The sequence below is a fragment of the Chelonia mydas genome, chromosome 2 (assembly GCF_015237465.2).
Source record: "Chelonia mydas isolate rCheMyd1 chromosome 2, rCheMyd1.pri.v2, whole genome shotgun sequence".
In the NCBI taxonomy this organism is placed as follows: domain Eukaryota; kingdom Metazoa; phylum Chordata; order Testudines; family Cheloniidae; genus Chelonia; species Chelonia mydas.
Genome location: NC_057850.1, coordinates 209,895,762 through 209,912,060, shown reverse-complemented (window position 1 = coordinate 209,912,060; position 16,299 = coordinate 209,895,762). Strand labels below are relative to the sequence as shown.

The 16,299-nt window shown below is 39.2% G+C and overlaps 1 protein-coding gene across 3 annotated transcripts in view; it reads right to left on the bottom strand.

Moving 5' to 3' along the window:
* VWDE (von Willebrand factor D and EGF domains) overlaps positions 1-16,299 on the bottom strand; it is a 73,621-nt gene that overhangs the window by 13,242 nt on the left and 44,080 nt on the right. Inside the window, exons 14-23 of one of the 3 annotated variants that reach the window (XM_043541139.1) lie at positions 11,162-11,317; positions 10,902-11,006; positions 9,196-9,310; positions 6,378-6,628; positions 6,041-6,260; positions 4,388-4,525; positions 3,577-3,753; positions 716-1,390; positions 281-376; positions 102-197 (exon numbers count right to left, since the gene is read on the bottom strand). In XM_043541139.1, coding sequence (XP_043397074.1) covers positions 102-197; positions 281-376; positions 716-1,390; positions 3,577-3,753; positions 4,388-4,525; positions 6,041-6,260; positions 6,378-6,628; positions 9,196-9,310; positions 10,902-11,006; positions 11,162-11,317 — 2,029 coding nt within the window. The remainder of the gene's footprint in view (positions 1-101; positions 198-280; positions 377-715; positions 1,391-3,576; positions 3,754-4,387; positions 4,526-6,040; positions 6,261-6,377; positions 6,629-9,195; positions 9,311-10,901; positions 11,007-11,161; positions 11,318-16,299) is intronic. The other 2 variants (XM_037891559.2, XM_043541140.1) reach the window with 2 other exon arrangements.

Genomic DNA, 16,299 nt, shown 5'->3' with positions numbered 1-16,299 from the left:
CCCTCCCCCTGTCAGGATGAATACTCACAGTAGTGACAGACAATCAGGGCACAACTTTTTTGGACTCTATGATTCTAATTTTCAGGAGACAGACTAATTACCTTCCTCACAGGTTGATCCATTGTATCCTGGGGGACATTCACAGACACTGGGCTTCGTGCATTTCCCATGGTTTTTACAGTCAGGTTGACATACAGCTGTGCAAAATCAACACATGATTTTAGATACTTTCATTCACACATACTAATTAGATGGGGTAAATTCAATGTACCATACTCACCACTCTGACAGTTATAACCAGAATAGCCACGTTTGCATTTGCAAATATTGGGTGCCACGCACTCCATGTTTTTACCACATGCATGCCTACATATTGCTGCAAGGCAATAAGAAATAAGAACAGAGTAATAAGGAAAATGACAGCAGCACTTTAGCATAATGAAGTCTTGCCTAACATGATTATATTATAAACACGTTGCACTGAATCAGCTAAGACCCTTGACGTTAAGCATCGAAGCTAATGGACACTGAACAAACATTTTTTTTAAAATGCATTCATACAACCAAACGTCTTACCATTTTTAATAGTGAAATAATAGACAATTTGAAGCTATTTTCTTATCAGCCATTATACAGTAACACTATCTTTTTTAAAAATTATAAAAATGTCACAGATTCTTCACTGTAACATATTTAGTATATTGATCAGCAATACCTCTGCAAGCGACACCATCTCCATAATAACCATAAGGACAACGACCGCATTTGAAGCTTCCATTGTGGCTTGGTTCACAGAGAACTCCAGGAAAACAAGGTAAATCAGCACAAGTTAATGCCTTAGGCACTGCTGTTGTATCTGATTCCTGATCTGTGCCAGGCACTTTTGGTGGGACAGTGATTCCAACAAAACCAGACTGTAAAAGACTGTCCTTACGCTTGACTGATGGGTGTTGAACTTTGTGACTATTTCCTCCTTTTAATACTCTGCTCATTATGGAGGGTATGTTTGTTTTGCTGCTAAGCAATGTGTCCTTTCTAGTCTCTAAAGGATTGTAAGCCTCAGATTGTGTCATTGTCGTCTTATCACGTAATACTGGATTGTTCCTAAAAGATGGCGTTGTCATAGTCTTCATGGCAGAGCTTTCTCCTGTGTTATCTAGCTGGTCACTGATAGCAGTGAAGGTACCGCCAATGTATCTGGTACTCGCAGACTGGTCAAAAGCGGTTATTTGAGAATTAATTCGCTTCCTTGGTGTGTTTGTTTTCACTGTGGAGGTTGAGGGGGTGCTGCTGGCCCTTTGCACAGAAATAAAACTTTTGGCAACATCTTTAGGACTGGGAGTAAAACTTGTGGCATTAGGAACTCTCTCAATGGATGACTGTTGATAACCTACAAAAAATCACAGAAGAAAAAAAGTACAGAAATATTATAAGACATTTTTTGTATGGGGATATCCAGATCCGACAGAATATGTTCTGTGCCTAACAAACCTTTCACCCACACTTGCTAGGCCAGAGTAAATACACTCAATAGGATTTAAGTCCAAAGAATGGCCCCTAAGCAGCCAGGATCAGCAAAGCACAGGGCACTCTAGCTATGTCCTCGCCCTCCCTGACATGGCCTCTCTGCTGGGAAGGTTAGAATAGAACAGCCCAGCTCTGGCATACAACCAGGGATTCCCCCCCGCCCCCACACACAAACACACCAGGGCAATGAGCAACTGTTCTGTTAGGAAAGATTACCAACCTCTTTGTGTTGCTGGGGACTGAGTATCTGGACCAGAGAGTTTAGTTTAAGATAAAATGATTGCTTGCTATTATAACCCTGCACATATATGTCAAGCCAACCCAAGCCCAGAGTTTAAAAAGCCAAATACAGTTATTATTTTGAAATAGCATAAGCCGTAGGAAATGGTTGCCAGTAATACTCATAAAAATGCCCATATAATTTAAAAGGCATATTGTTTAATGAAAAAAGTGCTATGAAATAAGAGCTGTTTCACATTATTAAAATCCAGAGATTAATGACATCCGTATTTTTGCTTGTAATTCAACTATGCTACTACATTATTCCAACTGGTCTGCACCACAAAGATTTTGTTGTTTTTGTTCCAAGTTATTTGATATTTTTGCAATATAAAACTCTGCTTCCGCACACCAGTTCATGCTTATAATCCATCAGAAACTTTGACAGACAAAAACAAAAACAAATATTTCAGCAAGTCCTATTACAAAGCTACGAAGCTGAATATGAATATCAACTTCAGGGAGGCAAAGTCCTGTGTAAAAGCGCATGTTTATCAACAAAGTTTACATCTGGAAAGTAGAGCTGTCACCATATCTTTAGCTTGCAAGTCTTGATATAATATCCGTTACTGATTCTCTGCACCAAGACTGATTGTTGGCAGGCATACTGTACACTGGTGTTTTATAATAGACCGCTGTACTAGATAATTCCCTCTGATTTAAATTTTTTGCATATTCCAATTTTAATCTTTTCCTCTTTTCACTGTACAGTGATAAATGTTTATTAGGTCCAAATGGGCATTATATAGGTTCCTAGCTGGGCTCACTCAGGGTATGTCTACACTGCAATAAAACATCTGGGGATGGCCCGTGTCAGCTGACTGAGGCTCATGCGGCTCAGGCTGTGTATCATCTGCTGGCTGTGAACTCTTAAAGCCTTTCAATTAACTGAGATTTCAGTTAATTAAAATTGTCCTGATTAAACATTAAGTAGAGTAAGGAAATCATTTTAAGGTATTACAAGTTGAAGGATTTGTTCATGGATTTAAATAACATAGCCTGGGATGTAGTGTGCGCACATGTGTAAAATGTATAGTCACAGAGGTCCTGAAAACCATTTCTAGTAATTGAAAGTTTGAATTTTTCATAATATGCATGGAGATAAAGGGTCAGATCTTCAGCCTCTCTGAGAGTGGCACAAAGTGAATGGAAAGTGACCTTCTCCTACTCCCCTAGCCACCTTCTGTTAGTCCCTCTTGTCCTTCAAGGGTCAGAGAGGGCATACAGGGGGCGGAAGGGAGTACAACCAGAGCACCAAACTGAGCTGGCAAAATGGCTTGCATGGGGCCTTTGCAGATGCCACAGCAGTCCGGAGGCAGCTTACACTGGTGGCTGAACTGGCCAGGAAATTTCCTGAGAACATAGCTTGACAAGGCACAGAGTTGAAACGCCAGGTATAAAAGTTAAAGGAGTTTTTGAGGTTAGAATTTGGAGTTCATTTGCAATACTCCTCACCTATGTATTTAGTTTAAGAATTAAAATGGCACTCAGTATAATACCATAAACCACTGTTTCCCACAACAGATGTCCCCTCCCTATCTGCATGTTATCTATTGTATAGCACTAGGCAGGCACACAGACAAAATACAACATGTACACTACCCCTCATTACAGTACCAATCAGGTGACTTTGCTATCCTAAGTGATGTTTTGATGTTGACATTTTAGAATAGGAATAAGAATGCACCCTAACTAACGAATATATTCGGTTTCCTTTTAATCTTAAAAATTCATGTGAATAACATAAAATTGGCTGGTAGCTTTACTTGCCAGATACATTCTCATCAGTATGTGCATCAGCAATTCCATTTTCTTCATGAAAAATGTAATCTTCACCCTCATTCCTTCCCATTTCTTCAGTGTCATCCTCTCTTTCATCATAAACATCTTCAAAGCTTTCTGGAACCAAAAGATGTGAGGGAACATCACTTTTCAATTTTGTTTCAACTGCATATAAAACGTTAGCAGAGTTAAAATGCTAGTAAAATAAAATACCTCAAGATTCTGAAAGGTCAGATGAATGGGATGGGGGGAAAAGGGTTCTCAATAGTTTTGAAAAAGAACATAACCATAACAAAACTTGAATTATTCAGTAGTTGCAACATTACATAATCTTGCAGGCATGTTGGGAAGTTATTTGTTTGATTTGAATAAATGTAATTAGATTTCTTAAAAAATAATTAGGATATTTGGTCAATAAATGCACATGGTAACAAAACATTGTGTGTTAATGGGAAGTATCCTAGTTCTATAATATTAAATATCTGCAAAATATTTACAATTCCTTTTTCTAAACATCTGAAGAAGCATTTAATGGATAAATGGGCTGGTGAAAACTGGTGTAGTTCCAAAGAATTAAACAGAGCTACTTCGATTTTTATCAGCTGTGTATCTGATCTAGCTGTCTACTGTCACATAAGGGGAATTATAAATCTAATATCTGACTTAGCAACGATACATTTTGATGAAAAGTATAAAAGATACCTGTCAGCACTCTAATATGTTATTGTTTGAAATATGCAACAGACCAAAGACTCCTAATGTAAGGTGATTACTGTATTATAGGGAAAGATTATTTTACCATGGCATATCTTCCCATCTCCATGTAGACCTTTTGGACATGGACCACAATAATAGGAACCAAAACTATTGAAGCAAAATACTCCAGGGAAGCAAGGCTTGGATGCACATTCATCAATATCTTCTTGGCAATCTCTACCTAAATTGAAATACAGACTTTTAGAGTATCACTTTACTTAACTTTGGCTGTACATTTAAATAAAGTGGAATTTATGTGGGCAGTGAAATAGAAAACAAATTCCACATATAAGTACCAACTGCACAAATTCTGCAGGTCTGCCATTAAACCGTATTTCCATTAAACAGTGAATATTTTCCTTATTGTAGAATATACACAGAGGGAAGGTTTTGTGGGCTACAATTCAGCAAAGCACTTAAGCATGTGCTTAACTTTAACTATGTCTATGGTCCCAATGAAGTCAAACCCACTATTTATGTGCTTAATGGCAATGCTGAATTGGGAAAGAAAGTGTGAGATCATTTGCTCTTAATAGACATTACCAGCCACAATATTAATCACTTGTTATAATACAGTCAGATTTCAGAGTAGCAGCCGTGTTAGTCTGTATCCGCAAAAAAAGAAAAGGAGGACTTGTGGCACCTTAGAGACTAACAAATTTATTTGAGCATAAGCTTTCGTGAGCTACAGCTTACAGCTCACTTCATCTGATGAAGTGAGCTGTAGCTCACGAAAGCTTATGCTCAAATAAATTTGTTAGTCTCTAATATAGTCAGAGTGACTCATCATTCTTATAATTAAAAAGCACAAAAATGATTATCTGTGTTGTGTTTGAAATGAATAAAAAATATGAGCACAGATAAACAAGTATATGTTCCGGCATGCTCTGCACATCCTTTTTAAAGGGAGATAGAATTGGATGGTGATTTCTGGATGGATTCACAGATCTGACTTGGGGGATCCACTGCCAAACTTATAAACCATTCCTCCATGCTGAAGCACAGGGATGCCCATGCTGTGCCCCACAAGCTACAAAGTATACAGACCTCCTGCGTAGAATCCCTGCATCCTGCTCCTTTGCACACTGGAAATGCAGTTGTTCCATTGATTCAGGGACTTCTAGTTAGGCTGCAAGATCTTCCCCTAAATCCTTTGATTTCCTATACCTACTTACGCTCAGCAAGTAACTATACTTGTTTGGGGTCAAATTGTGCCCTCAATTATACACATGCTGTTTCACTGACTTCAGTGGGCTGGTGCAGGTCTAAATGAGAAAAGAATTTGGCAGAATGCTTTTGTTTCTTTCAAATATCAGAGCAACTGATTCACAGAAGAAAATTTAAACCCAATATATATCATCTTTATTAGGTCAGCCTTTTCAGTCTGCAGTGGCCAGTGAACAACTTATTACAGTCATAAGCATTATGATTTGGCCTTACAGATTGAGTCAGCTGGGGTGAGACTCACAGCTGACTAGTTTTTCTGATAGTGTCATATAGCCAAGATTATGCACGCAGATGCAAGAAAAATATTAAAGTCGCTGAATATAATATAGTACTTGGTATTATATCACAAGAGTATAATACTTCTTCATATTATCACAACAAATTAATTTCAATCTATACAAGTAAAGTAAAAACAAGTAAAAAACAATTAAAAGTTGTTATCTACGAAAAAAGAAAAATAATAATTTACCCTGCAGCCCAGGTGTGCATTCACAGTAGTAGCTGTTTATCCCATCAACACATCTGCCAATACCACAGGGATTAGATTTACAATCATCAAAATTCACTTGACAGAGGTCACCTTCAAAACCAGGCAGACAGACACACAGGTATTTTCCACTTCCAGATGGGTAATGTATATTTGTCACACATGACCCACCATTTAAACAATCACACGATTTCACATTGACCTACAAGACAAGCCCAATAAAAACAGATTACTGGTTATGAACTACCAATTAGTTTTGTCATTGGGTATCTTACAGGTTAGGAATTAGGGTGGATTGTTTGACTGTAATATTTATTACCTCTATTATTACTTTAGTCTCAGCATTGCAATCATCTGTCAAAGAAAATGTCAATTTCTGTGAACTCTTTGCCACAGCTTTCCATATAAGGAGTCCAGAAGGGGAAAGGCTGGCACCTTGAGGGCCAGAGTCCAACGTAAAAAGGATGGCAGAGCCTTCTGGATCTGATGCCATAAACTGGTACGCAAAATTTTCCCCATAAAATGTCTGTAGTGTGCCTTGCAAAGTTGGAAGCACAGGAGGCTCATTATCTGCAACAAAGTAGACATCTTCTCTTTTAAACAACAGTTAAAACATATTTATAAATATGAAAAGGGAAAATTTTCTTCAAAAGAGTCTATTCTGACTTTGATGAATGCAATTAATTCTTCTTAACTTTAATGGTACTTAAATGGCACAGAAAAAAGGCCCTTTTATCATAACTTTAACAAAGCTTATAACCGAATTATTTATTATATAGAAGAAAATATTGCAGAAAGCTTATTTTATCTGTATGTACAAAGAACCCCAAACCCCTTGAACCATCTGGACATATACGTTGATTCTCTATAAATATGAACATAAACCTGCACTTGAATTACATTTTGTAAATGAAAGTATCAGACTCCACAAAGCCCAGAAATGGTTTACATTTTCCTTGAGGAATCTATCTATCATGTCTCTTATGGGACAAGAGCAGTGTCATCTCTTGAGCAACTTGAATGAAAAACTCTGCCACTAAGATCCAGATCCACTAACATCAATGGGAGTTCTGCATGCAGACCGCTTGCTGAATATGGCTTAACTTGAAGATGATGCTCTTTAACTATGAGATTCTATTAAAGAACATACACATTTAGAACTACATTTTCAGAAATGAACTCTGTTTATGTGATTGCAATTTTGAGCCTGCAGATAGTTGTGTGAATGGGCACAAAAACGGATTTCATGTCCACAGTGAATTTCATGTGAAAATAGTCTGTGATCAAATACCACAGTGATGGGACCCTGCATGTAAAAGATAGTTACATCCAACAGCCTGTCTGAAGAAATATATCAGGTAGTTAGAATTCCATTTGCTATCATTTATGTTTACAAAGTTAAAGGCACAAATGTTTGTGGACATTTTTTGTATTGTTGTAAGGCACAACAATATTGGACTATTTGAGGCCCAGCAGAAAACTGGGGCCTTATCTAAATTATTCTTTCCACAATCACATTAGATAAATTACATAGAACTCCTCAGAATAGTTATTTTGTTAAATGTGAAAGAAAATTTAGTTTGAAATTCTGTACTGCACATGCCTATTCTGCAAAACAATAATAATACCCAGTTCTTATATAGTGCTGTTCTTTAATAGATCTCAAAACAGAATATTCTATTGTCAGAATGCAAGATGCAAAATTAGAGTATATAGTAAGTCAAGCAGGTATGCAGTCCTGACTGAGATCCATAGCCTAGCTGGGCCCTCAGCACACAAAGAACTAAGTGAATCCCATGGAGCAAGGCCACGCATAGCAGCAGCTGTAGAGCTGCCCTGCTACCACCAAATCCCATCCCATGAGTCACTGACTCTACCTCCTACTCATATATTGCAGTGGGAGTAGGGAGGCATGGATCAGCGTTCATGTCGCACTCCCTGTCAGTACCCGGCCCGGGCTGGGGAAGCTAATGAACCAACTAGCAGACCAAATTTGGTGATGAATCCTGGTCATGTGCCAGCTGAGGCATGTTGCGCACACACTAAGAAGTGGGAGAGTGACATCAGGAATCTAGTGCCAACCTTGACTTTCCAGTGGGAGAGGCAGGTTCTCAATGGCTGAGTGGCAGCAAAGGAGTCGGTGAAAGTGAGGAGTCTGAACTAGATCACTGCACATAAACGGAGACACCAGTTGTCAGGAATGGGTCCGTTGGTACCAAGGAATTTCTCACTGAGACTGTCAGAAGACAGAGAGGGCTTAGCTCCAACTCCCCACCTATTCAGCAGCTAATTTCTGGTATACTGTCACCGGGCTCCTCATTTAATCTGGTTCCTCTTCTCCTCCCCCTCCCCCACAAGCAGCTCTAAGGGGATTACTAGAGCCCAAGGGCTGCAGTAGCTGTCATGCTCCATGCACATGATGGGGTGGGAGGGAGAGAGAGAGAGAGAGAAAGGAGATACGGTCTACAGCAGTTCAGTGAGTGGATAAGGGCACCGCATCTTCATGAGCTCCTAGCTCCCTTCAGCAGCACTGTGGGACTCAGTTTGTATAAATGTATATTAAGACCCTATGAAGTTAGTTTTCTCCTACTTATTTTTTCTCTTAATTGTATCTGAAAACAACCAGTGACTATTCTTTCAACGTGTAATCATTAAGTAGATTTCTATATTGTTAGTGTACATGGTACAGTAGGTGAAGTGTGTCAAACATTTAACAGGTTGCTGTCCCCAAGATCATACTATGCAGAACAAAATGCACAGAGAATGGTGAGAATATATTATTGAATAATGGACTGATTTTCATTAAGTCCTGTGTGTGAAAATAGGCACTCGCCTCCACTTACTGCAAATGTATCAGGTCACCAGAGTTGTGCACAGGTACCAATCTGGTCATGTGCTCACATGTGCAAGTTTGTGCACTAAGAGCCTGATTCAAAGCCCATTGAAGTCAATAGAATCTTTCCCCTGACTCCAATGGGCTTTGAATCAGGGTCATAGTCAGCGCCCATTTCACATGCACAGTTTAACAGAAGTCATAATCAATATTTTGCTTGTATCAACACAATTTTGAAACACCACCACTTCATTAGGTTTCAGCCTAATTCCTGTGAGAGGCTCCAGGACAAATTTGAACTTACTTTCAGTAACTGACCAAGTTAACTTTGAGATGTCAGGTCTGCAGAGTAAGCATGGGCTGGTAGGATTTGTATCTCCTTCCCCATAACAGAGGCCATCTATGTTGCATGTTTTCTCCTTAACAGAAATGTCAATGTAATTGATTAAATGTTTACGATTTTCTCTTGGTTCTCAAACAATAAATCTTTATGTACTGTAAAATGTCAGAGAAAGACAATCTACTCTAACTTAACAATTTAATAGAATAAAGTATTCATTTTTGTTTGGGAATGAATTTGAGGGCAACATTTTCAAAGCTGCCTCATCCCACTATCTAAATCTGCGCTTGTAAATTTTGTGCATGAAAAATCCCCACTGTTACAACCTGGACATCTGATTTATAATATTGTATACACTTCTTGCACTTTCCCCTGATAACTTCCTGATTCTTTGAAGAGATCTCAAAATGCATCATTCTATGACAACACTGACATCGTGCATTGCATGCACAGCCTTAAGACTTCTAGGATCAATTTATCCCTGGTGTAATGCCAGTGAAATGAACAGTTGCACCAGGGATAAATTTGGTCCCTGGTCTTTGTGATGTCACAAGCTAATGTACTATTTTGCTGAAGTGGGAAATACTAAGGTGATGTCACAGAAGGAAAAACTGAATTTTAATAAATTCACTTTATTGATTATCTGAATGCCCCCATCCAAGCCCCATAGCCTGGATGGTGGAGGCTTGCAGCAGATAAACCTGTGCTTCATTCAATTTCATCCTTTTCTGCAGTTGACCATGAATGCCAGGAACACCTTTAGAGCTAGAATATTGTATTTATCTACTTGTCTTAGAAGGGCCTGGTGGTGCATAGCGACATCCTCTCAGAGCAAGCTCAGGGGCACAGGTGGACAGTAGTCCTCACTGGCTTGGTGCAAAGCAGGATTGCTCAGCTTGCTCCCCTCATTGCAAGACTTCTCCGGTGGCTGCTGGTCTGGAGTGAGGGAGGTGCATGGCCTTACTTCCTCCACTCTTGTGGGTGCACCAACAGAGCAGTTTTCTGTGCTCAGTTGTGAAAGGCCCATGTGTAGGCTGCACAAGTAGAAAGAAGCTCTTTGTCCCTCCCTTTCCTGCCTGCCTATGGATGGCGCTATCATCATCTGGCTCCTCACCTATGTGCATAATTCCATGGGCATCAATGGGAGCTCCATGCATGGGTCTACAGCAGTTTATGTATCTAATTGGTTTCATGAGTAATATCTGAAGGGACACTATGGATGAAGGTATTTTAGGGCCAATTTGCTCACAAGAACAGACTTACTTTAACTTCAATCGTGCTTTTGTAGGACAGATTCTGATACCCGTTTTTATTCATAGTATGTGGTCCCTTACTTCACAAATAGTTGAATTAACTATTTGTGGAATAAAGTACGATTCTTTATTCACCATGAATAAGGAAAGGGGTACTTGTGGCACCTTAGAGACTAACCAATTTATTTGAGCATAAGCTTTCGTGAGCTACAGCTCACTTCATCGGATGCGCACATGAATAAGGGTATCTGAATCTGACTCTGAGTGAGGCAAGCAGTATTTAACAAATAATAGTCTATGGTGTGAACACATGTATTACACATCTTCCAAGAACTCAGTTGTCCTTTATATTTGTTTCCTAGCTCAAACTAAGATGCAAATATTCAAAATAAGCATAAATAATAATGAAGCACATACCTTTAATGTACATAACCCATTTGCCTGTGGTTCACATGTTTGACAAGCTCCATCAAATAATGTTATTGTTTTAGGATTGCTATAAATGAATCCATCATTAGAAATCTGTAAGATTTTACAATAATAATGCAATAAATTATACCAATATATCCAGCAAAGATTCTAGTACTATTTCACAAATGGCAACATATAAATATCAATTTGCATTTTAATAATAATAATTGTATCTCAAAATTGCTATTTGAAAGGACTGTGGGTACCTTGATTTGCCACCTTGCAATAGGTTTGTCATCAACCTGATCCATGACATCAGATTGCTGACCATCAGTCGGCAGTTGGCAATCGACTGTTCTTGTGTTTTGGAAGGCAGACGGCGTAAACACAGGTTCTCCCAGGATCCATTTACTGTCACTGTACTAAATTAAAGGATAGAATGCCTGTTTTTTCATATCAATGCATTCTGAAAACATGTTTATAACAGAGAACATGTACAGAACATTATTAAAATACATCTGTCTTTTCTAGGGTTAGTCACACTTTGGAAAGGTGAAGTGCTATGGAAGTGCTAAGTATGATTATTTATTGATGAATTTAGGTCTTAGCTTAGGTCTTCTGTGTCCAATTAAAAGTGCTAATTTGGAACTGAAGGCCCAGATTCATCCCTGCAGTGAGGCCATTTGGTACCACATGTCCAGAAGATAATGGATCTAAAGCTGGAGCAGCTGGCCAGGATCTTGCAAGCTTGTGGCGCCGAGCTTCTTTAGTAGTGTAGAGGTGGGAAAGCAGTGCCTAAACCTCCCCTCCTCCCAGTTCCCAGTATGTGGGCAAGGCTGGGGTGAAGGGAATGGGATTGGGTCTTCCCTGAGTCCTAGTTATTATATCAACCCCTCTGGGTTATTGGCTGCCAGCCATTAAGCACTTCTAAACTTCACCACGGAGCCAACCCACTTTATAGTTGTCCTTGGCTCGAGGAGCCACAAATGCTGTTTAAAGCTACCTTTGTACATCCCTATGCTGAGTAACAGTGTGCGGTCCTTGGCCATAGTCAAGGATCTGGCCTTAGAGTCCAATATAATGGAACAGAGATGATAATGCTATAGGGCCTTGTCTTGAAGTCCTTAGTCAGACAAAACTGTTCTTGACATCAGTGGGCGGGTTTTGTGAGTGAGTAACACAGAATTGTACTCATAACTGTGATGCTCGCAGATCAAGTGCCAGCTCATGCCATGGTCCCCATGTCGCCACTGAATGACAAATACATAGCTGGAACCTGTCTGGCTCACCTGTGTGTTGGTATTGCTAAAAGAGGTATTAGAATTATAAGAAGGTTTAGACTTTATAGAATGCTTGTAAGTTGCTGCATGCATTAATTTCACTTATAATATCTGTATCGCATATTATAAGATATTATTTGAGTATTTGCATTGTAAGACTCTGTAACTGTGTAAATCACCAGACAGGAGAGCGAGACATTAACTAGTGTAAAATGCTGATTTCCAACAGAAAGTGTTACATTCTGGCCGACAAGGAAGGCCCATCAACATCAGATGGACTAGAATGGAACATTAAAGAGGAAAGAAGACTTTGTTGTTTACTCTCTCCACCTCCATAAAGATGAGGCTTGCAAGTGGATTCCTTCCATCAGCTGAGTTTGCCCCTCAGAGCAGCAGGAGGAAGGGAATAAAAACCCCTAACAAAGAGGAACTGTATCTTTACGTTGCTTGGACTCTGGGGGGCAAGGATTACTAGGCATATGCAAAAGATCCCCAGTGCTTTAGGGTTAGCCCTAAAGGACATATTGACCTTGCTTATTCTAGAAGCTACCATTACTTTGGAAACTTAAGATTGTAACTCATTTGTGTATGTATGTTTACCTACTTTAAACTTGAAAATAACTCTCGCAGTTCCTTTTCCCATATAATAAATCTTTAGATAGTTTATTACAGGACTGGCTACAAGCACCGTCTTACCTGAGGTAACTGATTGGTCCTTTGGGACTCGGAGTAACCTGAATATTGCTGTGATCCGTGGTATAAGAGACCATCTGTCACAAAGTTAAGCTTACCGAGGTGGCAAGACAGAGGATTACCCAAGGGGACTGTCTGTGACTCCATGTTAAGGTTGTTATAGTGCCTGAGGAGTTTGCACTTCATAATTTGTTGGTGAAATCTAAGTGTACATCTCACAACAAATTTGGGGTTTGTGCCAGGCTTTCTAACTGTCTCCCCTGAGACTGGTACTCACACTCTTGAGTCACTATAGGACAGCTTGACAATAACTAGATGCATTAGTTGTATGATCAGATGAACCTATCACATAGTTTGATACAAAATAGTTAGACACACTGAAAGAGATGGTTCACAATGTATCAGAATTAATTTGTTTTTACAAAAATATTAAATATTTGTTGGTCTGACACACACAAAAATAACCTCACACAAAATCTCTTTTGCTGTAAAGATGGAAATTTCATCATGGATCAAATTTAACTTGACTTTTTAAACAGCTAACCTTTTTCCAATATAATTGGACTGTTATTTTGCTAATTGTTTTTTTCCCCATATATGAATTATTTTGGTTCTGATATAAAGATATTCTGTCTTTCTTTCTTGACTTCCTTTTTTAAAAGGAATGTGGCAAGAATGATTAATCTGTAATTACACTGAAGGAAAAAAAGCTAATAGAAATAGTAATAAAAATGCAATTTTGACAGCATTTACCCTGATAACCTTTGAAATCTGAAGCAGACATTTTCCACAGGAGTCTTTTTGTTACCAATCCTGGGAATTCAGAGGTATGAATTTGCTACAGAAACATGTTAATTTTTTTTTAAATTACAAAGCAAGATGTCAGGGGTATTGAGACAAAGTATGTTCCCAGGTCTACGTGCATGTACAATTTCATGCAAATTAGACTGAATCTTACTCTGTATTTTGCTTCTGTGGGCTAAACTGTCTCGCCCCCTACCAAACCTGAGTAAATTTCCCCAATGTATCTGTGTAATCATAGACTCACTTGTCATGGCCCCCAAAATCTCCTGCTATGGCACAGATTGCTGCCCTACAGAGCAGTGCCTAGCTGCTCCTGGGAGCGTGGAATACTCCTTTGCAGGCTCCCCAGAGCCATCTTTATTTCCACCATACACCAAACACACTTTCTTCCTGCTCTCTATCAGGATTGACCCTCTTGGGGAATAAGGATGGATTTGGCCTTTAACCAGAAGTGAGAAAGTGAAGAACAAGAATTTTTTCCAGGTTTAGCTAAATATTTCTTCATTAATGAGATGCCTGCTAAAATGATTCCTCTAGGCGACATGGGAGCAAGTAGGTCTGTCCCAAAGCACAGAGGGGCTGGTTCCAATGGACCAATTTTTACACTGTTGCAACTCTACTGACAACAGTGGGTAACTCCTGATTTATACCACTGTAATTATACAGGGCAGACAGCCCCGAAAGTAAAAAAAATTCCAATACTTGGTATTCTCAGGACAATACCTCAGGTTCCCCATCAAGTCTGATCCTGTACAAATATTAGCAGTGGGGCTCATTTTCTAACTTAGCTCAAGTCAGTGCTAGAAGTGTCAATAAAAGTGATTTACGATAAAGATTTTGTAGCTGGGAACCAAATGTGCTTCCACAGAGAGTGTTATAACGGAAAACCTTGCCATGAGGTGAGAGTGAGACATATCAAACTGTGATAAGCGAACTCTCAATAATTGCCTCACTGGGGGCTTGATCTGAAGGGCTTTTAACCTAATGGAGTGTAAATTTGCTGCTGACTTTCTCATTTTGAACCAACATGTAGATAAGTGGATTCATGTTGTGCTCAAGAAATAGCTATTGCCTGCATTCTATAATCTGTCAAAATAATCATAGCATCTGCAGGAACTAGTTGAGTAAAAGTTTCTTGTCTCAAAAAGGAAAGTTTCCCACTGAATACACTCCAAACAAAATCCCACATAAGTGAAAAGCAATTTTACTCTGGAGCTTTCTCAGTCTCTAGTCCAAGATCAAGAGGCCAACTCTTTATTACAGCATGACGACTTCAGGCTTTCCAATATTTATGAGTTAATCAGGTGTCCTGGGCAATTCGAGCATTCTGTCTACCTAAATTCCTCCTGTAATTTCATTAACATGTGTTACAGTATGTTGGATCATATTAAAGAAGTTCTGTATTAAAATCACAAATGAGTTTGATTCCCCATAGTTTAAATTCCAGGTTATTACTAATTAAGAGGTCTCTTGGTTTTTGGTACTGTTTCTCTCCCTCTATGTGTGAAACTTGCAAGCTGCTAATTGCGTTAGTACATTCTAAGACAGAGTCTGTTCTCAAAGCAATTCACAGAGAAAGAGACTCAAAGCAATACTCTGTAACAACAGAAACAGCACCCAGAGACTCCCCGCCCTTTTGTTGTATTAACAATTGTGATTAAAATAGAGCTAGAGGATGTATGTGGATGGATGCTTGGTGTGGATAATAACTGAATGATCAGGGAGGTGCCAGCCTAAGAATCCAGTGTCCATCGGCTGAAGAAGGCGTCAAGTGGAAATAACCAGAGGACCCCTGGAGGGCAGACTGGAATCCACCCAACAGCGTCAACAATGGGAGAACCAAAAAACGAGATAACATCTAGCAGCACGGAGCCGTCAGGAATGTGCTATCTGCTGACTGATTCAGCAACAGCATGATGAAGCAATTCCCATAGACTGGCATAGGAAGAAATTCCTATAAAAATGGACTCTAGAAAGTAAGAACTTTTGGGGTCTGATTCTGCAAACCAACTTCCAGGAGCATCAGATGAGCATCTGACAAGGCCCTGCTCCCTCCTCATGTCCAGGCCACCTGTCCAGTGGCTTGCCATGAGCAACTCTAAGGCTGGTAACTATGATAACAACCTTGCAGCACCTGTGTGTGTGTGTGTGTGTATGAATGAATGTGTGAATAAATATGAGATTGAATGGAATGTTATAGCTATAACTAACTGCTTACTATGATTCTTTCTGTAGTCACAATAAATGTGGTATTTTGCCTTTTCCTCTTTAATAAGATCCTGCTGGTTTTTATTTTATTGGTATAACAAGCATTCTTAATTTCCTGTCCTAAACTATTATTAAATAGCTGCTGTATTTTACCCAAGAGTGTGGCAAAAACTGCACCTCCATTTTTATAATAGAAACATTTTATTTCAAAATGCCATTTCAAGCATCAGGCTCCAACCTGGAGAAATTAGAGGTGTCCTTCAGCCAGCTGCCTTGCCCTCCAAATAACGGGACTCTATCCTCCTCTGTAAGGACTTTTCTTTACAACCACCTGGTCACTACTGAAACTCCCCAACATAGGGCTACCCTTGTACAGATATATTTCTCAGCATGCTTTTCTGATAATTGGCTGCTGTTTC